This window comes from Protomyctophum bolini, assembly GCF_963924005.1.
Source record: "Protomyctophum bolini genome assembly, chromosome: 8".
NCBI lineage: Eukaryota > Metazoa > Chordata > Actinopteri > Myctophiformes > Myctophidae > Protomyctophum > Protomyctophum bolini.
In genome coordinates, this window is record NC_137869.1 from 27,196,704 (window position 1) to 27,223,427 (window position 26,724).

Here is a 26,724-nt window from a genome sequence, read left to right on the forward strand (position 1 = left end):
CACAAACACATATGTATGCGTAACCACACGCACCCACGCACGCACGCACGCACTGATGCTGCGCATCGGCACATGCCTGATGAGGCTATGGTTTTCTCCATCAGGACAGTGTCTGTCAATAATAACAATGTATTTAGATCCACAATAAGTCATAGTTGGAGGTGTGGAGGTGATTGAGCCTTGCTCTGGGAGAAGTCTGCTAATGACTTGCAATGTACTAATGACTTGAACAGAATGCACAGCCGTGCTCAGACTCGTGATATTCAGACGCGCGCACACACACACACACACACACACACACACACACACACACACACACACACACACACACACACACACACACACACACACACACACACACACACACACACACACACACACACACACACACACACACACACACACACACACACACACACACACACACACACACACTCCATCTCCTTTTTCAGTCTTACACAAACATCTCCTTTAGCCAAATTACCTCCCTCACCCCAGGTCATCTCAACTAGAAACTGTGCTGTCTAAAACCTGCTTTGATCAACGGAAAAGAGCGACATGTCTTGAATGTGTGATTGGAGCCCAGAGAACGATAACACAGTGTGAAGACACAAGAGAAGTGTTTTGGACAACTGAGACTGCATGAGGCATAAACCACCATCGTTACACTTTCCTCGACTCCACAGGCCTGCATATTTGCCGGCACCCAAACGTTGCACATTGTTTTCATGCTGTGATCTTCTTATTGACCCGTTAAGACCTGAGGTCTAAACATGCCTTCTGAGTCAGTAGTTCTAAAACGTTGTTGTGTCGACTGCCAAGGACACTCACATTGATTTGTATTTCACCGCTGACACCCCCATCCGCCAGGGACCCCAGAAGAGATTATAAAAAAAGCAGATGTACTCGTACAAGCTTGTATATGTGCTATTTTTGAGAACCACTGTTCTAAACCATTGTTCTAAATCCTATAAGAGTTATCTGAAAAACTTTTTTGCTATAGCAAAAATGTTTAAATGATTTTAATGGGTTGCATTCATCTTCTTCCAGAGAAAGGTGATGCAAGGTGATGCATAAGAGCTTCAAAGGATCTACTAAAAAAGAAAAGAGAGACCATTATGACAGATATAAAAATAAAGATATATGCGACGGGTGTGGGCTGATGAGATTTAGACTGAGCATCAGTCTAAAAGTATATTTAGTCAGTGCAAAGCCTATTACATCGAACAGACATTATTCATGCACGTGTTAGTCTGAAGGAGATTTTGACAACAATTTGCATCTTGTGAACAGAATAATTAAAGGGAACATGGTATAAGCATCACCGTGTCAAGTCTCCAGGCTATTTATAAGGCATACGATTAGAAGAGGGGAACCTTGCTGTGACAAAGGGATCACACAGTAAAGTACGGAGTGTCAATTCAACTCAGTGTAAAAATTGGACCCAAATCGTGAACGCGCTGGTCCGTTGACTATCATTGCGCACGTTCATGATGACACGTGAACGCTGTTTCATACGTGAACGCACGTGAACGCGTGCAATGATAGTCAACGGCCAGCGCGTTCACGATATGGGTCCAATCCATCCCAGAATGCACTCTGTTCCTATACCCGGAAGGAGGAGTGAAATCGCCTCATGCGCTTTTGAGCAACTTAATGCAAGTGGATGGGAGGAGAAATCCGGTGCCGTCTCTATTCATATAAACTCTAAGGGAGAAGCGCCCGGAGGGAAGGCTGACGGTATAGGATGGGTTTCTGACAGCCAGGCTGGGTTTCAGTCTGGATAGGAGGTCTAATCAAAGGAATCAGTGACAGGTCTGTGACACGGGAGACGCCAGACGTCTTCTCAGTCTGTTTATCACAGTCGCCTGGTCTGGGGCAATGGGGGCAGTGGTGGAAAGTAACTAAGTACATTTACTAAGTACTGTACTTAAGTTCACTTTTGAGGTATTTTTAATGGAGTCTTTTCAATTTCCAATACTATTACTTCTACTTCTACATCTCGGATCAAAATATTGTACTTTTACTCCACTACATTTATTTGAAAACTTTAGTTACTATAGTTACTTTGTAGATTTGTATTATTATTACCATACAGGCATACAGTAACCACTTCAGCCCTATTTCGGCCATTTGTAAATAGCCCATCTACAAGCTTGTGAGCTTGTATAGATCCTCTATTTTCAAAAGATATTTAGACATTTGAAAACATGAAATGGGACATTGTGCATAATTACTACTTTCTACTTTTGGTACAATTTGATGCCAATATTTAGTACTTTTACTCAAGTACATTTTGAATACTCGACTTTTACTTGAGTATTTTTATATTGCAGTATTGATACTTGATAAATGTGAGCACTTTTTCCACCACTGGTGGCCTAGTCTGGGGCCATGGGGGGAGATGCTGTCCTGGAACACATCTCTTCAACCTTCCTCCCTCCCCCTACACCGCGTCTCCTCTGCCTCCCTCCATAGCCCACAGCCCACACCTTCTCTACACACCACCTCTTCCCATCACTCCACTCCTATCATGATTCATTCCACCCCCTACTACCTCACTGCTGATCCCCTTATAGTTATACACCCTTTATTATTATCGTCACCCCCGTTCCTCACCTCCTATAACCTCTTAATCCTGCTCTCCTTCATTCTATTTCTCTCTGCTCCAACCCGCCCCGCACACACACACACACACACACACACACACACACACACACACACACACACACACACACACACACACACACACACACACACACACACACACACACACACACACACACACACACACACACACACACACACACACACACACACACACACACACACACACACACACACACACACACACACACACACCTAGCCCCGATCTGATTCACCCAATCTGGCCTCGCCCCCACCATCCATTCCCACTTTATAGATTCACCCTTGGTTATCTATCGGACTGCCATCAAGCCAGAGGAGAGATGGAAATCGATTCCCCCTTCCAGCAACTATCGGGCTAAAGAGAAGGCCAGGCAGTTAGCAGGGCCTCCTCCATCTATTTCCCTCTGAGGCGTGCCATGTCAGGGAGGACTGCTGTGGTATAGACTACACTCTAGAGAGCAGGGCTGCACGCGACCGGATAGAGGCAGAGCAGAGCGCCCATGAAGGTTGCAAAGTACTGCTGAGACTTTTGGCCCAGACTTTATTTATTTATTTATTACTCAACAGCATGCAAGGCCAGGGTTATAATTTATAATAGGTTTCACGAAAAAAAATAAAAGGGAGAAAAAGAGCAGGGGGGAAAAGTGTACCTAACCTAACCCTTCGCTGTGAGGAGAAGATTGGACAGTCTGTGTGGTAAAGTGTGACACGGAGGCACTCAGGAAAGTAAAAGTATTAATACCACAAGGTAGGAATACTACTTTTCAAATGTATAAAATGTATCCAAATCTTTAGAAAATCGCAGAGATACAAGCTGTGAGATACAATGTGTATTGTGTCGCATGGCATACAGTATACACAGCTGAAGTGGTAGTGTGTTTTGTAATAATAATAAAATCTAGTTACAAGTAACAAGTAGCTAAAGTTTAAAGAATAGAGTAAAAATACAATATTTGCCTCTGAAATGTAGTGTGGTAGTGGGGGTAAAAGTATTGAACATTGTAAATGTGAATACAACCGGCTATCTGACGGACTCGGTACCGGGCACTGCACTGTGGTGGTGTGGGAACACCTGTGTCGAATTTGAAGTCGGTGGGGATTACGTGGATTACAGATGTATGTACACACGTACATACAGTACACACAGAGACGAGGTGCATTTATATTAGGATGGAAGACATTTTTACTTAAGTGCAGTACTTGAGTAATTGTATTTTGTTACTTTCCACCACTGCTCAGGAGCCAATGAGAACAGAAATAGCAGGGTTAGAGATTGTACTACTGACTGTCCTCAAAGACATGCAGAGAGCAAACATCTTCCTCTCCCATCTGACATGTCAAGAAAGATACAGTACATACCTACAAACAGACAGTTGCAATGTGTCTGTTGCAGAGATATGAAAAATTCAACAACCAAAAGTCATCTGTCTACTCCACCCAGCATCTAAAACCCTGTGGATTGTGTGTGTGTGTGTGTGTGCGTGCGTGCGTGTTTGTGCGTGTGCAAACAAGATCGTGACACGCACTGTAGGTTTTTGCCTGTATATTTACATATTATGTGACACAGGAAGCCATGCAAAGAGGAAATAGAGACAGGCAGTAATACAGATAAACCCTCAGACATACAGTGCAGTATTGTACTGTAATGCGTTGCAACAGAGAGCAACGCATCCTGAGCTGAACTTGTGTGAGTGACGACGTGACAGGAGAGACGTGTTCAATGTGTAACCGCGTCAGTGACAGATTTGTCACAACCACGGCTTCTTGAAACCTCTCATTTTCTTCCGACTGCTTTTCAAGTCTCCAGATGGGTGAAAAAAGACTTGTCTCGTCTTCGCAGGGAGACAGAACGATAGGAGCTGCAACGCACGTCCATGCGAAACGTAAAGAGAATCAATATCAGATAGAGAGAGAGCCTCTGTGGAAAGCAGAGATTATGATGAAAACAACAAAGAGCCCGGAACGGTGGCGGTCTCAGGTATATAACTCATCACAACATCTGAGACACAGTGTCGGGTAAGCGCTTTTGGCAGCTGAACAGACAGATGCTGACGCTGGGCCCATGCTGCTGCTGGCGTTCCAATACCGACACAGACGCCACCACAGCGGAGATGGTTCATCTGAAGCGACAACACAGCACAGCACTGTCAGCGACAGACCCAGGCCCAGCTATACTCATGTCAGGATTAGAGTCTCACTGTGAAGACATCTACTGAGATGAGTTCCTGGCCACGTCCTCAGAGACAGAGTGAAACCCAGAGCCAAGCAGGTCAGCCGCCATGACACCATGTGCTTGTTTGTTTCACCACCTTAAAAACTTATTTTTTCTAACTGATATCGGTGACGACTTAAGCCCTATATATTGTAGCTCAGGTGTCTGCAACCTATAATAGGGAAGCTATGGTTCATACTGTAAGTGAACATCTAAAGTATAGATGTTTGATGGAAAGTGGCCATAACAGCATGATTAGAGGTTTTATTCAATTTGACGACTCAGAGGGTCAAATTCTGACGAGCACAGAAGAGAAGAGGATGTATTACAGATGTACAATAATGTGACATTTAGCATTTCATTGCAAGCTGCCTGTACACGGCTGCACTGTGTTCTCCTTGGAATTGGAATGTCCAATTAAGCCATAGAATTTGGAGGCTGGAGGGCTTAGCGGCCTTTCAAGAAGAGACTCAAGTTTTGCATTATACTGTGTCAGGTCTGACAACAGACCCAAAATAGATCCATGCATGCAGTAATCACAGGGTCACAGTCAGATGGACACAGAAAAGACACTGACCAAAACCCCCTGGGTTCAATCACCAAAAAAGTCTAGTAAAAATAAGCGTTTCTCCCCTAAGTGGAATATTTTTCGTTTTGACAACAAGCCGTGGAACTATTTTCAGGGGGATTTTCATGTATCAAAAGGCGCAAATACTTTGGCGTATGCTCCAAAGGTAATTACTAATTAAACAATCTCGGCACTCGGCAGCCTCGGTATATGTCACCTTTTAATAAAAAGCCCTCAAAGCATCAAATAACACGTCATGATGTGACACAATGTGAGCTTGTAGATCTGCAAAACATTGAAATAAAATGTGGAATATTTGGAAGATTTTTGAGACATTCTAACTACAGTAATCTGGTATAGTGGCTCCGTGGCAGTGGAGACAGGGTGCAAGGTCAGCTTCAAACAGACTAGTGCCTGGAAAGGGGATTAGTGTGGTGCAGGGCCCATGCAGGCTATGCAATATTTATCAGTGTGTTTCTTGGGGTGCGTGGCACATGAACTCAGGGAACCTGCAGAGCTAGGTGGAGGATTAATTTGCACAAATGCCTCATTGGAATTAGTGCTCAGATCAAAGAGAGGGGCGCCACAGGGCTAGCCAGTACCGCTGTGTTGTGTACTGAGCCTAAGATTGGGCTTCAGTACGTGTGACTGATATTTTCATAATGACAGGGAGAAAAAAAAAACATCAAGGGGAAGTATAAACCGGTGCTGAAACTAATTATCCAAAAGTATAAGCAACGAGAACTCACCCAGCCTGCACAAAAACTAATTTCACCCACATTTTTTACTGTGACGTGACGTGACAATAAAGTTGTGAATAAAGTCTGATTCTGACGGCACACAAACTAAGAGCCGAAGGTAATGGTAAACAGCACGCAGAACAACGTTAACGATTGGATTGGATTGGATTCACTCACCCGCTATGAGATGAGATTTCACCGCCAGCCAGGCCTTCTGCATGGCCTATAACACTGTTTCCCAAACAGTGCGTCGGGACCCATTTGTGGGTCGCAAACACATTTTTATGGGTCCCTTAATTTTTTGTTTGCTATGTTTTATTTCAAAACATTTCCCCAAAAAAAAAATGTTTAAGATGTACTGAAAATCCTCGGCAAACGTCTAATTTCTCTTTTGGATCACAGGCCAAAATGTTTGGGGAACCGCTGCTGTATTAAACTGTTTACTAGAAGAGAGCTTCTACAGAACACTGAGCTTGTATGGGACTTGGTGAACATCCATGGTATATATACAGTATAGTGTTAAGATGATTTGAGACAACCAGGCCCATCATGTGTTACTGTTGTTCAACATGATGATGATGGTGACAGAGAACAAAGTCATGTAAAGGCTCATTTAAGTATTGTGGCGCAAGTGTGCGCAACTAAGTACAAATATGTAGGGCAGGAGAGCTACAGTACGTATTGGTACATAAACATGATCATGCATGCACAAGCACGCACGCAAACACACACGCACATACACACACAGTGAGGAACAGGCACTTTTCTTACCATCACAGTCGCCTAAATGGCCCACGTTTCCCTGTTCAACATCTTGCTCGAAAGGCAATCTGTGAAGGAGAGGAGACAAAGCCATGAAACAGGGCCAGCACACAGCAGGCCACATGGCCACCGTCACCACAGCATAGACACGCTCTGATAAACTAAGGACAACTATCTCAGTTACAGCCAGGGACAGGATGACACAAGATGCTACTGTATATGTCTGACCATGCATTGTTGGTGTGTTGTTACGTAGAAAGATGCCAGGTTCATTTGTAGACTATAGTATAGTTTCAATGTAGATTATAGACCCTCCAACGTCTGTCTTTTGGAATTACTTCATGTGGCAGCCAAGTCATTATCTGTCTTAACAACATGTTCCTCGGGCACTCGGGTGGCGCAGTAGCAAAGTGTTAGCACAGAGAGGGGGGGGAATTAATTGGCATAACGACAAAATTTGGGATGAAAAAGGGGTAAAAGAAAATACATGTTATCTCTAAATAACATTAGTAAAAAGTAGTACTCTGAAAGTTCCCAAACTTTATCTGCACAGCAGTGCACACTATAACTTAGCATCTATCAAAAAGGGAAAGAGCATGGAGTCTAAGGTTAATTGTTATAATTTCTCTAAAGCATGGTTCTAAACTGGTTTTGTTTTGGGACCCAAATTTGCCCAAAACCATGAAATCAAGAAGCAATACATTAAACTCAATAGTGGTGAGCGTATTGACTCATCAACCGTGGGTACGGGCGGTTCGGTTCTACAGATTGGGTAGAGGCGGTTTCAATGTTAAATATTAACAGGCTATAAAGTAAGTAATAATACAATAATTTTAGTTGTAGACAACCGAGAGAGCAAAAAGAAAGTGAAGGGAGTTCAGTGAGTGGGAGGATAAACAAACCTAAAAACCAACAAACAAACCTAAAAACCTAAAAGGTTAAACAAACCTGAAATCGCATGATTCAATGCCACACACGCACACGCACACACGCGAGCGTGCGCACACACACACACACACACACACACACACACACACACACACACACACACACACACACACACACACACACACACACACACACACACACACACACACACACACACACACACACACACACACGGTCTGTTCTCTCCTGCTAAGGCAGAATAGAATTAGCTCTGAATTAATAAAACAAGGGTGGTACCGTAACAAAGTTATTAAGATAATTACCCAGCGTGTGTGAGTATGCGTGTGTACAGTGTGTGTGTGTGTGTGTGTGTGTGTGTGTGTGTGTGCGCGCGCAATACAGCACTACGCTCATTCCATTAGTGCTCTCCCCCATGTTCGGGTTGGGTTGTGAAAATAAATGCGCTGAAGTGAGTCGGGTGGAGGTGGTTGAAATTATTTAAAAATGTGAGTGGGAGAGGGTAAAAGAAAATAACAGACCCGGGCATCCTGCTACCCTAATAGAAAGGGGTGCATGAGCACCTGGCCGCTCATTCGTGCTCTATCTCCGACCAAGCCACACTTCCACCACACATCTCTCTATGCAAAATAAAACCTGCACACTCCCACAAAAGACATAGACTACATAGCATTCGCCAAAAATGCCTTATTTACTGCTTAAATATTACTTTTCTGAAACACGCTATTCTTGCTCAACCTCAACAGCCTACGTCAGAATCGTCATGTTGGCGTCTACTACGCCAACTACGTTCACTTAATGGGGCCAGTCCTTCACAGTGACACACGCGTTAGATGAACCACGCGACCGGGATGGTTTCTACCCCTCAATGTCGTGCCTACTCTACACTGCCATCCCAAGTCCCCTCCCCCTTTCACTGCTCCTGTGTGTGACCTGTGAACTACTCTCTGACTGCACTGTGGCTTGATTTATATGTGCGAGGTGGAAATGTAATGCACATAAATTAATTATAGGTCCAGCAAGCAAATCATGATTGTCTGTTTGTGCTCAATAGGTCACCATCACATTCCGATTTTAGGTGTTGTGTTTTTTATGACATTTATTTTGGCCAGTAGTTTCATATCTATCCTTTTCCCTTTCACCAACACAGACCATGCTAACGGTGTTAGCGCGTTAGCATCACACAGCTTACAGCGTCAGTGTTGCATGAATACTTTCAACCATGACAATGCCGACTACTTTTGCTACACACACTTCCCAAGGATTATGGAGATGTCTTTATTTATTTTTTAAGGTTGAGAAATGAAATAATTATGGTCGTTTCTAATCTCAGCATTTCACAAGAGAAAGACGTGGATGCCTTTCGCTGCTGTTGCCATGTCTCATAGAAACAAGTAAATAGGTCTATAAAAATAATCCCAAAACAAGCGCATATAACAGGGGTCTGTAACCTATTTTAGTGCCATGTTTTCATTTTCTAGATAGTCAGTCAGCCACAAGCTCACATCACAACAATAATCCATGTAATAATCACAATAACAATACTAATAATAATAATCATAATAATAATAATAATAACAATAAACTTCTTTGTAAACTCACTCATTTACAAACAAGCTCACATCAGAACAATAATGCATGTAATAATAATAACAATAATAATAATAATCATTATAAGAAAAACAACAATAACAACACTAACAACAGTACAGTACAGTACAGTAAAGACGTACAGTAAAGTACAGTACAGAGGACAACATTACAGTACAGTGCAATACTAAGGAGTGCAGTACAGTATCCTGCTACCCTAATAGACAGGGGTACATAAGCACAGTGGCCGTTTATCCAACAGCTTTCTCCGACCGAACCACACTTTTACCACACATCTCTATATGCAAAATAAATTCGACACACTCCCAGAATACATATAGGCTACATTTAATTCAAAGAAATGTCTTAATTACTCTATAAATATTGTTTTACATCACCACACGATCCCATGGGACAACTTTCTGTGACGTCAAAATCGTCATGTTTGCCAAACTCTCCACCAGCACAGAGCCTCCTCCCCCTTTCACTGCTCCTCTGTGCTGTGTGTGTGTGACCGACCCACTGTACTACTAAACGGACTCGCCCACTCTACAAACAACAACAACGTGAACAACAAAGTCAACAAACAAGACTCATGCTTGCCACCGCCAACAACTGGACTGGAATACATCATGCCACGACGAAAACGCTCCGCACTTTCTCAATACACGCCACACGCCAAACGTTTGCGAGCCAGTCACGCAAAAGAAACCAAAACAGGTCATCACAGCATGTTGCATGCGTGTGCTTCTCAGCTTCTCCAAACATTTGCCTGTGCGTGCTTCTGTGCGTGTTTAATCATTTGCACGCCCGTGCATCGTTTGTTCTTTCTGTGCTTTTCCCAAATCACATCGTGTGTGTGTGTGTGTGTGTAAACATTTGCCTGTGCGTGCTTAATCGCTTGCACGCCCGTGCATCGTTTGTTCTTTCAGTGCTTTTCCCAAATCACATCGTGTGTGTGCACTGTGTGTGTGTGTGTGTGTGTGTGTGTGTGTGTGTGTGGCGCGTCGCCCTCCAGCTGCAATTGCGAGTGTGCGCAGATTTGAACCCAAACTCACGCACTATCCATGATGCACATTATTAATACTCGCCTATATTTACTACATCGCCCTGTGTGTGTGTGTGTGTGTGTGTGTCGCGTCGCCCTCCAGCCGCAATTATTACTCGCCTATATAACGACACTTTCACCCAGTATCAAGCTAAATGTGGAAGCCGTGTGTGTCACACCAAAACTGCTGACCTATACAATCCTGTAACGCCGTGCATTCTGTGCTTGCGTGCGCATTTCCCAAATCTCAGTGATTTATCCACACATCGCTCTGTGTGTGTGTGTGTGTGCGCTGTGTGCAGGGCACACTACTGAGTTTAAAAACACAGCTGAAACATGAAGTGGAATCTTTTGTTTGTGTAAAAAAAAAAAAGGGAATATCAACAAAACATATCTGTTTATTGTACACAATGCAATATTGAATGCAATGATATGGTGTGTCCTGTAAGCCCATGTGGGCTGGGCGCCTTTGGTGCATGACACAAAAATAAAGAAATCTATCTATCTATCTATTCAGGCCCATTCAATTAATCTATCACTACATTAGTTGCCTGTTCAAACTAAACTACACTTTATGAAATCATTGTTGCAGCCTACACACATATATTCAGGCCCATTCAGAACACCTTTCCCAAATCTCAGTGATTTATCCACACATCGCTCTGTGGCCCAATCCCAATCCACTCCCTTGCTGACTCAATGAGCCCTCACTGACTTAGCTGCGCGTTCATGTGAAGTCTGCGAGGGCTTGAGGGATGTCCCATTTGAAATCGGTAAATCAGTGAGGGCTCAGCCCCGCCCCTTTATGTGCCCTTTGCCAAAGTCAGCATCGATGCTGACTTTGGGCTGACTTTAGCAAAGACATTACCCACAGTTCATAGCGTTATGAGGGGGATCCTCCAAACGTCAATCATTTAAATATGCAAATTAGTTATGTATCGCGATTAGAATGTCAACAAACACAATAGTGCTTTCTCACTGTTCTTAAAAGGAGACGGAATGGAAGGATATAGGCTATATATTTAATAACAATAATAATAATAAGGGAAACATGATGAGAAATAACTAATGAGCAAAGTAAAAGAATATGGAAATGAAATGTATAATGAATATTATTATATATGAATATTACAACCCATATCACACAGGAAAGTGTATTTATGAAACTAATAATAATAAAACGATCAGCTTAAATACTAAAATAGACATGATAGACATGTATAAATAGGCCAAGCATGTAGGTAGGCACTGGCTGTGAATATGGAGAGTTTTTATAAAGTGTCATGGACTCATGAATGGCGGACTCATCTTCAAAGTGCTGTCCCATTTCTTTCACAACAATGTGGAGCCCTTGCAGCCTCTCACCCTCAAGCCCTTACAGCTGACGTCACTAAAGTCAATGAGGGTCCAGGGCTCAGGGCTTGAGGGAGGCATTTGGGATTGGGCCTGTGTGTGTGTGTGTTGGCGTGTGTGTGTGTCGCGTCGCCCTCCAGCTGCAATTGCGAGTGTGCGCTGTGTGACTGCAGGGCACACTACTGAGTTTAAAAACACAGCTGAAACATGAGGTGGAGTCCGCAATTTCTTTCTTCCCATATTGCGCTGCAACGACACTGGGATGAGGCCCCCGAAGGGGGCCGAAATTCTAGTCACTATAATTAAAAATTCTTCAGTCCACAACTCAGTTAAGGCATCTCTTGGCCCACTTTTGGGCCTTGCCCATTCACTCAAAGAGCGGTTCACTATAAGTTCACAGAAGAGTCCAGATATATCCTCATCTCTGAAAGCAAGTCTCCATCTTTATCCCTGTGCCTTAACAACTCATTTCCCATTTGAGTAAGAGGAAACCATGGGAAAGTGGAATGGCTGATAGAAACATCCTGCTACCCTAATAGACAGGGGTGCATGAGCACCTGGCCGTTCATTCGTGCTCTATCTCCGACCAAGCCACACTTCCACCACACATCTCTCTATGCAAAATAAAACCTGCACACTCCCACAAAAGACATAGACTACATTGCATTCGCCAAAAATGTCTTCTTTACTGTTTAAATATTACTTTTCTGAAACACGCTATTCTTGCTCAACCTCAACAGCCTACGTCAGAATCGTCATGTTGGCGTCTACTACGCCAACTACGTTCACTTAATGGGGCCAGTCCTTCACAGTGACACACGCGTTACATCAACCACGCGACCGGGATGGTTTCTACCCCTCAATGTCGTGCCTACTCTACACTGCCATCCCAAGTCCCCTCCCCCTTTCACTGCTCCTGTGTGTGACCTGTGAACTACTCTCTGACTGCACTGTGGCTTGATTTATATGTGCGAGGTGGAAATGTAATGCACATAAATTAATTATAGGTCCAGCAAGCAAATCATGATTGTCTGTTTGTGCTCAATAGGTCACCATCACATTCCGATTTTAGCTGTTGTGTTTTGTATGACATTTATTTTGGCCAGTAGTTTCATATCTATCCTTTTCCCTTTCACCAACACAGACCATGCTAACGGTGTTAGCGCGTTAGCATCACACAGCTTACAGCGTCAGTGTTGCATGAATACTTTCAACCATGACAATGCCGACTACTTTTGCTACACACACTTCCCAAGGATTATGGAGATGTCTTTATTTATTTTTTAAGGTTGAGAAATGAAATAATTATGGTCGTTTCTAATCTCAGCATTTCACAAGAGAAAGACGTGGATGCCTTTCGCTGCTGTTGCCATGTCTCATAGAAACAAGTAAATAGGTCTATAAAAATAATCCCAAAACAAGCGCATATAACAGGGGTCTGTAACCTATTTTAAATGAAGTGCCATGTTTTCATTTTCTAGATAGTCAGTCAGCCACAAGCTCACATCACAACAATAATCCATGTAATAATCACAATAACAATACTAATAATAATAATCATAATAATAATAATAATAACAATAAACTTCTTTGTAAACTCACTCATTTACAAACAAGCTCACATCAGAACAATAATGCATGTAATAATAATAACAATAATAATAATAATCATTATAGGAAAAACAACAATAACAACACTAACAACAGTACAGTACAGTACAGTAAACACGTACAGTAAAGTACAGTACAGAGGACAACATTACAGTACAGTGCAATACTAAGGAGTGCAGTACAGTATTATAATAATTTATAACCCATCCGTTACTACATGTGCAGGGCACACTACTGAGTTTAGACTTTTTATGCAGGGCCTGGGAAATAAGGCAGAATCTTTTGTTTGTGTAAAAAAAAAAGGGAATATCAACAAAACATATCTGTTTATTGTACACAATGCAATATTGAATGCAATGATATGGTGTGTCCTGTAAGCCCATGTGGGCTGGGCGCCTTTGGTGCATGACACAAAAATAAAGAAATCTATCTATCTATCTATTCAGGCCCATCCTGCTACCCTAATAGACAGGGGTACATAAGCACATGGCCGTTTATCCAACAGCTTTCTCCGACCAAACCACACTTTTACCAGACATCTCTATATGCTAAATAAATTCGCCACACTCCCAGAAAACATATAGACTACATTGCATTCGCCAAAAATGTCTTATTTACTGTTTAAATATTACTTTTCTCAAACACGCTATTCTTGCTCAACCTCTACAGCCTACGTCAGAATCGTCATGTTGCCGTCTACTACGCCAACTACGTTCACTTAATGGGGCCAGTCCTTCACAGTGACACACGCGTTAGATCAACCACGCGACCGGGATGGTTTCTACCCCTCAATGTCGTATTTGCTGCGCCCTTCTAATGCTGCGCCACGCCTACTCTATACTGCTCCATAGACAGCGACTCGAAGTCGAACAGCAGCAGCAGCTCGCCTCCGTCACAATTTAAAGCCCACAGCACTGCACAGCCCCACACCCAAATGAATCGAATTAATGAATAAGGCGCTTATATCGCTTTTGCTCAGTGGATGGGACATTTACATTAAAAGCTATCGGATGGACGCGTGGACAACGGCATGGTTGTGTGCACTCGGAGGGAAAGGTTCCATATAGCTTCCATGCTAGCTGCTTCAGACACAGGGGAGGGGAGTGAGATGGCCCGCCTCACGGGACTCCAGTGCGAAATAGCGCTTATGCAACAATTACCCTAAAAACAACACCACAACTCAATGTCATTGTGAATAAGAATTTCGAGCAAAAAAAATATTTTTGGAAGGACACTTTCAACCAGTATGAAGCTAAATGTGGAAGCCGTGTGTGTCACACCAAAACGGGTGACCTATATAATCCTGTCACGCCGTGCATTCTGTGCTTGCGTGCGCATTTCCCAAATCTCAGTCATTTATCCACACATCGCTCTCTGTGTGTGTGTGTGTGTGTGTGTGTGTGTGTGTGTGTGTGTGTGTGTGTGTGTGTGTGTGTGTCGCGTCGCCCTCCAGCTGCAATTGCGAGTGTGCGCTTTGGCAGACTTTTTATGCAGGGCGTGGGAAATAAGGCAGAATGTTTTGTTTGTGTAAAAACAAAAAAGGGAATATCAACAAAACATATCTGTTTATTGTACACAATGCAATATTCAATGCAATGATATGGTGTGTCCTGTAAGCCCAATTAGCCCATGTGGGCTGGGCGCCTTTGGTGCATGACACAAAAATAAAGAAATCTATCTATCTATCTATTCAGGCCCATTCAATTAATCTATCACTACATTAGTTGCCTGTTCAAAACTAAACTACACTTTATGAAATCATTGTTGCAGCCTACAATTTACAATTTAGGCATTTAGCAGACGCTCTTAATCCAGAGCGACTTACATTAAGCAAGAACAAAAAAGCATGGGTATACATCACATAAAAACATTTATCATGAAACATGCGTAAGCTAAGAAAGTAACAGTGGAATATCTATAATGAAACTATACATATAAGCTATACATCTATACTACTATGCTATACATATGTACTATGACGTGCTATGACAATAGCACATACAATGCACTTATGCTGTCTACATAACATGCTATAAGACTGTATCAAATGCTATCTAAGTCTACAGAATTGCTATCTAAGGGGGTGGGGTAAGTGCTATGGGCCATGATGGAGTCTGAAAAGGTGGGTTTTCAGACTACGGCGGAAGATTGGGAGTGATGCTGCAGTTCTGACTGCAATGGGAAGTGCATTCCACAGTTTTGGAGCCAGAAGGGAGAAGAGTTTGGGACGTGTGGAGTGTTGTCCCGGCGTTTTTTGTGAGGGTACTTCCAGCTTCCCTGCGTTGGCTGATCTGAGTGAGCGGGAGGGTTTGTAGGGTTCGATCATACTTGCAAGATAAGGGGGAGCCATACCTTTGGTTGCTTTGAATGCCAGCATCAGAGTTTTGTATTCTGTGCGGGCAGCGACCGGGAGCCAGTGGAGGGAACGGAGCAGGGGGGAGACATGTGAGAATTTTGGCTGGTTGAAGACCAAGCGAGCTGCGGCATTTTGGATCAGCTGGAGAGGTTTAAGTGCACAAAAGGACACTACACACATATATTCAGGCCCATTCAGAACACATTTCCCAAATCTCTGATTTATCCACACATCGCTCTGTGTGTGTGTGTGTGTGTGTGTGTGTGTGTGTGTGTGTGTGTGTGTGGGCGTGTGTGTGTGTCGCGTCGCCCTCCAGCTGCAATTGCGAGTGTGCGCTGTGTGCAGGGCACACTACTGAGTTTAAAAACACAGCTGAAACATGAAGTGGAGTCTGTCAACTCCTGCAATTTCCTTCTTCCCATATTGCGCTGCAACGACACTGGGATGAGCCCGCCGAAGGCGGGCGAAATTCTAGTATGATGAAGTGAAGAACCAGAGAGGAAATGAATGCAGAGACCAGGTGCCCCGGAGACTAGGGAAAACACTGAACCACCTTTAGTCATTTATAATGTAACAAACAGCACAAGTTACTGTTGACCTGTGTGTGTGTGTGTGTGTGTGTGTGTGTGTGTGTGTGTGTGTGTGTGTGTGTGTGTGTGTGTGTGTGTGTGTGTGTGTGTGTGTGTGTGTGTGTGTGTGCGTGCGTGTGCGTGTGCGTGCGTGCACAAGAGGGGTTCTTCAGGCTTGTATAATGCATCCTTTTCATCTCTCTGGAGACTAGGAAAAACACTGAACCACCTTTAGTCATTTATAATGTAACAAACAGCACAAGTTACTGTTGACCTGTGTGTGTGTGTGTGTGTGTGTGTGTGTGTGTGTGTGTGTGTGTGTGTGTGTGTGTGTGTGTGTGTGTGTGTGTGTGTGTGTGTGTGTGCGCGCGAGTGCGTGCACAAGAGGGGTTCTTCAGGCTTGTATAATTCATGATTTGAGTGTTGAATAATTGTGCCCTTAAGGACCTTTTAAGATAAGTTGAAATATGTTAAATAAAAATAGCCTTTTGATGACATTCTCACTATCACTAGCTGTTTTGAACACTTTCCCTCGCATTCACGAGTTAAACAAGTTAATTGATGTAGGAACAGCTTCCCTCCCAATAACGAATTACACGAGTTACGTCTTTATTGTTTAATTCACGCTTTTAATACGTTTTAAGACTTACAGGGTTTCCATGTAGGTCCAGGTTCAAATGTAGGCAACATATAAAGCAACTGTAACATTTACTTTGGTCTGAGGACAAAGTAAAAACTCTAAACCAGAGAAAGAAAATTAAATTGTCTACGGAACCACCAGGAATTCCTGGTGTATAAACAGAAACAGAATAAAATAAAACATTAGTGGCACTGGTTAGAAAAGCCCACAAATGACCTTTGATGTAGCATCATCTTTTTATTTATTTATTCTTAAGAGGGTAAGAATGGCCCATGGCTGCTGAGACAGGCTCAGTGGGACAGGCCTTCAGATGCTACAGCGTCAGCCAGGCAGCGTTCTGCAATTAGCTAACGGCCAAACTACGACAACAAACTACCCAGAACCCTCATAATGGCCTGTGAGAAATGTGCTGAACAGCGCTGTGAATCTGCAGCAGTCTCAGTAAAGAATTATGTTTTGTTTACAGCTGGCTGCCTTTCAAGGACTCTGGGCTGTTTTATTTGTATACACTGCTGTTGGATAATTATTGCACATGTGCAGTTGTTTTCATCCCAGTAAACTTTAATATCTGTGATGAAGTGGTTCTGTGGCTGCAGGACACTAAATCTGGGGAATATTAAAGATGCATTTGTCCACGTGTGTGTGTGCATGGGAGCTGTCGTGTGGCATACTGTACATAATGTAACGACCGTACAGTTAGCAATCACAGTGTTCTTCTTAATTAGGGGAAGCAAAATGAGCCTCTGTAACACCATGTCCATGTTTAAGAGTTAATAACTGTGATGTACGCAGAGTTAACAGCAGATACCTGCAGTAATAAAAAAAACTCATCCACCTCCAAAAAAACAAGATGAGAAAACAACGACTGCAGTAATAAGGGAGATAAACAGTCACTGTTCCTCCAATAACACTTAAATTACAGTCTGAAGTTCTGCGAAACCTACTACTGGATCCTTACATGATCTCCTCCGGAGTTCCATGGCAAACGGGGGCCACGTTATTCCACAGAGTGGAAATCCACAGCAACTCGATGCAAAATCGATTGCAGAGTTGACTGCCCTTGGTAAATCAAATCAAGACCAGCACACAAGGCCTTTAACGGTATAAGCAGACAGCCTGCGGTGGTCTTTAAGGCCCGTGTTGTCTGTTCTGCTTGGTGCTATACCTGTGTTTGAACGCCTGATTCAATAAGCAGCCTGACTAAGGAATGATTTGATTTCACTGGCAGGGAGGCAGTGAGAAGGCAGACAGCTAGAGGTGAGCTGCTGAGATGCTTAGCCAGGCTTTAGCAGCGGGGAAGTTAATACAAGACAAGGACAAAACAACACATTGCATACACACGCGCAAACTCGTATACACAATTTACAATTTAGACATTTAGCTTTTATCCAGAGCGACTTACAGTAAGCAAGGACAACACAAGGTAATACATCAAATGCATAGAAATAGTAATCTAGGATCATAGTTAAACCAAGAACCCATCCCAAAAATCTATTATCTGTACAATGAAATGGTACACACTACACACTGTCGGCATAACATGCTATCTAAATTATATTTTAGCCTTTGCATAAGCCTGCAAGGTATTCGAGGCTACGACTACGGTGGAAGATTGGGAGTGAGTCTGCAGTTCTAACTGCAATGGGTTGTTCATTTTCCACAGTTTTGGAGCCAGAAGGGAGAAGAGTTTGGGATGTGTGGAGCGTTGTCCCGGACAAACGCACGCACACAAGCACACACACACACGCACGCATGCACACATGCATGCATGCACGCACGCACGCACGCAAACACACGAAACAGACAGGACGGTGATGTACGACCACAGCAGGATAGCAAAGCTACAAGTGAGTGAAATAATGTAGCATTGTTCAACAGCAACAGCTGACATCCTGAATTGATAATTGCACACAAAGAGTGGACTATTAGACTGGATAGTTAAGAGCAGAGTTGGGGTCCGTTACTCATAAAAGTAAGGCACTACATATTACATATTACTTTTGAAAAAAGTAATGCCTTACATTACTTTATTACTCCCTGGAGAAAGTAACTAGTTACATTACTCGTTACATTACTTTTGCGTTACTCCATAAAATCGCCTGAGATGCATTGTCAAATAATTTGCACTGAACTGCCACACAACAATATAATATTTAGTTTGGGGTCTGTGAGGCCAAATCTCATCAAATGGTGGTCCATGGCTAAAATGCAGAATACATACTGGACCTTGATATGAAAATGGTTGAAAACCACTGTACCACGTGGTTCTAGGCAAATATTAACTTTCCCAACAATATATATTCAAATAAAATAATGAGACTGAGATAAATCAGTAGACTATAATTATGTTCAAAGTGCTTTAGGATCCCTTTCTTTATGATGTGGAGTCCCCTGCTCCATTGCTCATTAAATGTAGTTTTTCATTTCGGCATATTTGGTTTATTTATCTCTACATTAACTAACTAGTGATTGTGAGAGCACACGTTCTACAACAAACAAACAGACCCTCCCATTGGCAGTGTTGCCAGGTTTTAGAAGAGAAACAAGCAGCCATGTCTATGAAAACAGCCCAAAAGAAGCCTGACTGGGCTATCATAAAACAAGCCCAAAGTCGCTTGTAATAAGCGGACATGGCAACACCCCAACGCCTGCTCTGTCTCTGTGACAGTGGGGAGACTGGGAGCTTTCTGTGCAGCGGAAAAGTGCTACGGAGATTTTAATACAGAGACGACTTAAATGACAGTTATGACACAAGCACTGTAGGCTATATCACAAAAAAACGGACAATGATGTGTCCGGCCAGAGGTTGAGTTGGGAGGAGGAAAGGTGGGTCTAAAACCGGACGTCATGGCCACCCTACGAGTCCACGACAGTAACGAAAAATGCTGTGCTGCTGATGATCTGACACCGGTTTGACATGTTCTAGTCCGTACTGCGTACTGCGTTGCCAGCGCACCATTAGTGTTCATGTTCAACTCATCTCCGTTGTGTGCATTATTCTCTAAAGCAACACTGCTGAAAGCAGCCACATGACGCAAGTAGCGAGTAACGGCAGCGCTAAAGCGACCAGTAACTGTAGTGTGATTATCAATTTTGGAGGAGTAGTGTCGTTATATTACTCGCTACCGACCAAAGTAGTGTCGTTACAGTAACGATATTTTCCGTTACTCGTTACACCCAACTCTGGTTAAGAGTCACCAGGGTTCGCTTAGTGTGGAGGACACAGATGTGAGTCTGAGTTGCTCACATTTACTGGTACCACTGAGGAGGATCTCCAGATTGGATTACTCCCCGGGTGGTCCATGAATTGCAGGTGTGCTTTATGAAAAACAACTCGATGCCGGCTCGGATGCCCAAGCACTGGCCAGCAAACAAACCATTATGAACCAAGTCACACAGAGAACTGAAGCCAAAAGAAAAAGCAAAGCAAAACAAAAGTAAAAATAAATAAATAAAAGGAACTAGCACAGGGTTCAGGAAGTGGCCAGAGATGGAGATGAAGACAAATCCAGACAGGGAGTCAATTTGCTAGACAGCCTGAGGTGAGGCTATGGGCTAAATAGAGGGTCGAGTATACAAACTGGAGTAGACGGAGTGCAAGTGGGAGTATGATGTCTGAATGAGAGGGGTCTCACCTGGTGGCCGGCCTCAGGAAAGAGCAGGTGCTGCCTCTGGTCCAGCCACAGTAAGGGTCCCTGGAGGATATGCAGTTTCTACAGAGAAACACCCAAGCAGAAAAAACCTCACTTACCAACTTAAACGCACACAAAATGACTAATGCTAAACAAGGTCCGCGAGCGACCGTGCTGAACTAAGCAAAGCGGACAAATGGTGCTGAGCAACTGAAAACCAACGCAGCAAAATAAAAAAAATAAAAAGATGCTGGAGGAAGAACTCTTGCCAACAGGACACTGAATCTTACTCACATGTAACCACACTAAGTGACTTGGGCAAAGCTCACATTGTGCTGCCGGCCACCATGAGCACAACAGTACGGCGGACGGGCAATGTGTTGTGAATCACACGGGTATGTGATTCACCAGGTTCACTGAGCACACTGCATGCTTGATTTGACAGCAGAGGCGATGTTCGCTGGTGTGCATTCTGGTTGTGTTATGCCTGATTTACACTTTATTTATTTATACAGTGTCTCGCACCGAAAATAGCCGCGATCTACAAGCGCAAGACGCATAGCGGCTGGCAACGCACCCTGAGCTTGTACATCAGCTATTTCCGGTGCAAGACACGATGTACAAGTCAGGTTTTGTGTGTCACTAAGATGTAAGAGGAAATGCCGTGGGGCATTAAGACTCGGTAGTGTGTCAGTTGTGTGTGTCTGTATGTGTGCAATGTGGCACGTGTGTGTGTGCATTGTGGCATGTGTGTGTGTGTGTGCATACTGTAGATGTAGATCATTGGTTCTCAAGGTGGGGTCCGTTGGGGGCTTCCAGGGGGCATCACAATCATCCTAACGACTTAATCCAATTTTATTTTGGCTATTCAAAAATAGCAGATCTACAAACTCACAGTTGGTTATACATCTGCTATTTTTTTAAATAATATTTGAAAAACATTTCTGAATAGTTTTGCATTTTTTAACACAAATCTTCTCTTCCCTGGCACAAAGCCTTTTCAGATGAGGTCTGCAAGCCAAATACATGTGATTTGGGGGGGCACAAAAAAGGTTTTAAAACCACCGCTATAGATTGCCATGCGTGTCAGATCGTGCACATGATAGTACATTACATACAGTATGTTATGGTGAAGTATAGACTTACTTCATGCATCGGGAGTAGAGCTGGCACCGAGCCACCGGTACTCTGACGATACAGGACGGGAACGCCAGGAGGAGAGAGTGGCTCACCTTGTCCAGAGTCAGAGACAACAGCTGTCTGGCGTGGGGAGAGTCATCATCACACCTTAGGGACCACACACACGCACGCGCGCACACACACACACACACACACACACGCACACACGCACACACACACACACACACACACACACACACACACACACACACACACACACACACACACATTTTCACAAACACACCCAAAAAAGACAAGAAAAAAGCATTAGGCAATTACTGGACCAGGACTGCTCATTAAACCTCTGACCCTCCACTCCACATCATCATCATCATCAGTAGTGTCCCTTCGTGCCTCAATGATGAAACACCAACACATATAAAGCACTCCTATAAATAAAAACATAACAGTAAATGCGAAGGTGAGCAGCAGTACAGTCAGTGTCACATTATAATCTACTCTGTTTCTGGAGGAGGTCTGACAGGCAGTGGTGATGACCGTCACAAACACAGTGAGCAGGGAACCAAGTCACTTCTAATTGGCACCTTGGAGCAGACCACTGCTCTTGCTCAAGCACCTGCCTGTGAGTGAGCCTGGGAATTTATATTTAGAAACCTCTTATCAGCATATTTTTTCCATAAATGAACGCCCATACTCGATCACTCTACATCAAAGCAGCAGATCAGCAAGCTTGAAACTTGAGCTTCATGAATCCTGAAAAGTCACAGTTGTGAACATATAAGGTTTCCACCCGACAAAGACGATATATGTTTTTAATGCACATGTGGGCTCATGCCTCGGTTGTATGGCTTATGGTAATAACGCCACAGCGGGGATCGCAGTCATTAAGCGCAATCTATCATTCCACTGGGGACCGAACGGCGAACGAGCACTGAGTCGTTGCTCACAAACCAATAACACCGTGGGACAAAAAAGACGAATGAGAGTGGAGGGAATTAAAGAGCGGAGAGGGAGACGTTGATGTGAAAAGGAAAGAGGATGAAAAGATACAAAATAAACATATTTTTTGTTGTTACTTATGGGAGTAATAAAAGAGCGAGAAGTAGAGCCAGTCGGAGCACATTTCCAAATGAAATTAAGCAAGAGATATACAGTATGAGAGAGCAGCGGAGTGAGAAAGAGAGAACATTTAAAAGTAAAAAAGCAATAAGGGTCAGACAGCTTGAGGAAATAGGAAAAGGCTTGGGTCCTATTAGTGTCTCCCTCCCGGGTCATTTCCTGGTTCATTATGGCGGCGAGCCAATCACAAACCAATTTGATCTCTATCTGTGGTGTCCTCTACAGTATAGTCTACAGGAAGACCCTGGTAACAGCGGGACTGCCTCTGTCTACGGTACATACCCAGAAACTCATTAAGCCTGATTTATAGTTATTTGTGCGCCGGTATCGTGCACCGAAAGCGGTCGATCTACAAGCTCACTAGTCACTAGTGTGTCGCAGTGCAGATGCATTGCGTGCTTGTAGATAGGCTATTTCCGGTGCGCGAAACGATGCACAACCAAGAATAAATCAGGCATTATACAGACAGAGGACATCTGGCCTGAGTGTACGTGTGTGTCTCGGCGTGTGTGTCTCTGGCCAGGACCAGAACGAGAGAAAGCCTGACCTCATTTCTACACGCTCTCTCTCTCTCCTGATTAGCTAACTGCCTGCAGAAAGAGAGGGACACAACTCTAATTGCATTGCATTCCCTGTGCATTCCCCAAGCACACCAAATTAGCCCTCAAATACTGGCTCCAGGTCAGTTCACACCTCCACTTAATCAGCTGTGACCTCTCTTTCCCGCGGCATCGGTGCTCCACATTTTGAGGCAAATAAGTTGAGGTACAAATTAGGCATGTAACGATATATCGTATATCGACATTAATCCCGACGATATGAATCGATTCATTGAAAAGTTTTTTTTTAGGGGGGCTAGTATGATGTGAAATGTGAGCTTTCAATTGCTTTTGGAGAGAAATGATAGTCACTTTCAGTAGTAGAGCACTGTAGAGGGGAGCTGTACGTGTCTGTGACTGTGCCCAGGTGATGATGGTCGTTGATGCTCATCAAGGAAGGCAATTATGTTTCTGCACTGTCAAAAGTAATGCTACTTCTTTTGCAATGTAGTTAAATAAAAAATCTCAGGGGGGGAAGATAAATTATATAAAATTTAAAAAACGGTAACTTTTCTTTAATATATATATATTTTTTAATATCGTGAAAAATCGTATCGTGATACGAATCGTATCGTGAGTTGAGTGAAACGTTACATGCCTAGTACAAATGAGTGAAATAGTTTTGCAGCGGATAAGGGAAAGGTGACATATAGGTGATATATTGCACTCCTCAAACAGTATAGGTTCAGTCCACCTACTTACTGTGCAGTGGAGGATTAGACTGAAACGTGATGCCGAGACATGAAGTGGCTAAGGAAACATCCCTTGTTTGCATTGTTGTGCATGAGTGAACATCCAGATCATCGCAGGGCGCAATTAGCGCCATTTAGACGACCGTTTAGCAACTCTGGCTTTGAAATGCTTCTAATTAGCTAAGCCTTGGTGGGAGATAATAAACAACCAAGTCTATTTAAGGGCTTCCAGTTTTTACCCGCCCTGGAGTCAACCTTCAATGTGGCACACTTACTAAAGCCCTTTATACTTTGTAATACCATCTTCTTCTTTTCCCAACGGGGGTCGCAACAGCGGATCATCTGTTTTCATCTGCTTCTGTTCTCTGTGTCTTCTCGTTCACTCCAGCCACCTGCATGTTCTCTCTCACCACATCCATAAACATCCTCTTTGGTCTTCCTCTTCTCACTCTTACATGGCAGCTCCATCTTCAGCATCCTTCTCCCATCCTCTTCACATCTCAACCTCGCCTCTCTTGTTTTATCCCCAAACCTAACCTGGGCGTATCCTCTAATGTACATGTCCTTTCTGATCCTCCGCCTCCTGTCCTTTCGTCAGTGACACCGTTTCCAAGCCACTACCATCGTCGTATATCCTCTCACTCAGTTCGTCATATGTTGAATAGCGAAAATAGCTAGTAGATAGGCTGTGGTGCATTACATTAAAATAGTTTTTGGTTGAAACTCTTGAAAATGACACACCGAAAATAGGGATGTCAAGTTATAAAGTGGTTAATGCCAGCCATAAACATAAGGAACACATTCCTCCTGTCTTTTATATGTATAGTGTACGGTACATAATGTGCCGTGTCAAGGTTGTCCATGTGATGCTGTATTGCTCCTACGTAATTTGAACAAGACCCAAGGCCTCATCTCCTCCCAATCTGCCAATCAGATCCAAAAACACAAAGGCTCACCATCAGAATCAAGTGCATTTTAATTGCCAATTTCCTGGGGGCCACGGAACTATAAGAGATTGAGGATAATACGATTCTATCAATTCATTATTCTTCTCATCTTGTCCTTTAAGTACTCCGCCTCATTATGAGTGGTTTAGATCTTCTGATAGTGAATATTAGCCGCTAATCCAATTATGTTCAGTTGGCCTTTCTTTATATTTGAGCTAAATGTACTGTAAATGTAAAATAATATAGTATTTTTAAATCATTTTTTATCAAATCTCGTAATCTCGAGGTTGGCACAGTTGGATACAATAGCTATTCACAAGATTATCTTGTTTTGGCACAGATTCGGTTAACCAACACACAGACGTAATGGGTGTTCAATAGTAGTGATTTAAGGAAGAAGAAAATAATCGAAAACCTAAAAAATAGAGTTAGGTGGTTTCCTAGTCTCGACAGCAATGAATAGTACTGGAATTAATACCTAAACTAAATGCACAACCTAATCCACACCTAGTACCTAAACTAAATGCAAACCCATTTCTTGTAAGTATGTAAGTTTCTTTCTTACTTGTCGGGGTTGTATCCCTCCAGCTCCTCCAGGAAGACGTTGGAGTTGGTGACGGTGTTGTCCTGGTTGGGCATGATGAGGAACTTGAGGATGGTCCCTCTGCTGGAGCCCAGGAAGAGCACGGTGCGGTTCTTGTAGGGCCCGGCCTCCGTGTCCACCACCATCCTGTTCAGCTGGTACCTGCACCACCACCGCCAGGGGCATATCGTTGATGTCAGGCACAAAACCTCTCATCCCCATATTGCAACCTTTTGATCAACGATCAATTAAATTCATCATACTACAGCGTCACACAAAAGCATCAAAAGTAGCACATCCGCAAGCTTGTATAGATCTGCTACTTTTTTATCGTCCTGAAAAGTGACAGTTTTGGACATAATGTTTCCCCTCGATAGAGACGATATGCAAAGCTGTGTCATTGTCACCAGGTCACTGACGTTGTCACGTCTGGAATAGTGTATTTGTGACTTTTGAAACCCACTGCCAGTTGTGGAATTACGTCAGGGGGAACGTGGATGAAACATTTCTCCCCTGATCCATCTCTGTCATCCATGAGCAATGCAGTTAGCCCTTCTCCAAGTCCCACCCCCCAATTAGCGATTGTCCAATGCCATATGGCCCGTCAATGTAAGAAATTAGCCTGCACAAAATAATTAGCAACAATGATGGCAGTAGGAATACCAAAATAAACTATGGTGAAATGTTGCTGCTGGGTGACCTGACAGTGATTCCCGGTTTTCCCAAAACACACACTTTCATCCCTTTCCCCAAGCCCCAAAACTGCACTGACAAATGCCGACTGTGGCTGTGTTTTATGGCAAAAATACACATGCGCACACACACACACACACACACACACACACACACACACACACACACACACACACACACACACACACACACACACACACACACACACACACACACACACACACACACACACACACACACACACACACACACACACACACACACACGTGCGCATCTTAGCGTCTGTGATGCTGATGTGTTGACATGGTTACTTTG

General features: G+C 43.4%; 1 protein-coding gene across 3 annotated transcripts in view; it reads right to left on the reverse strand.

The window, feature by feature from the left end:
* Positions 1–26,724, reverse strand: part of sema6bb (sema domain, transmembrane domain (TM), and cytoplasmic domain, (semaphorin) 6Bb) — a 176,738-nt gene that overhangs the window by 21,333 nt on the left and 128,681 nt on the right. For all 3 annotated transcript variants that reach the window (XM_080770842.1, XM_080770841.1, XM_080770843.1), the window contains 4 exons: positions 25,699–25,878; positions 21,783–21,923; positions 20,640–20,717; positions 6,941–6,999 (listed from right to left, as the gene is read on the reverse strand). In XM_080770842.1, the coding sequence (XP_080626968.1) occupies positions 6,941–6,999; positions 20,640–20,717; positions 21,783–21,923; positions 25,699–25,878 (458 nt within the window). The remainder of the gene's footprint in view (positions 1–6,940; positions 7,000–20,639; positions 20,718–21,782; positions 21,924–25,698; positions 25,879–26,724) is intronic.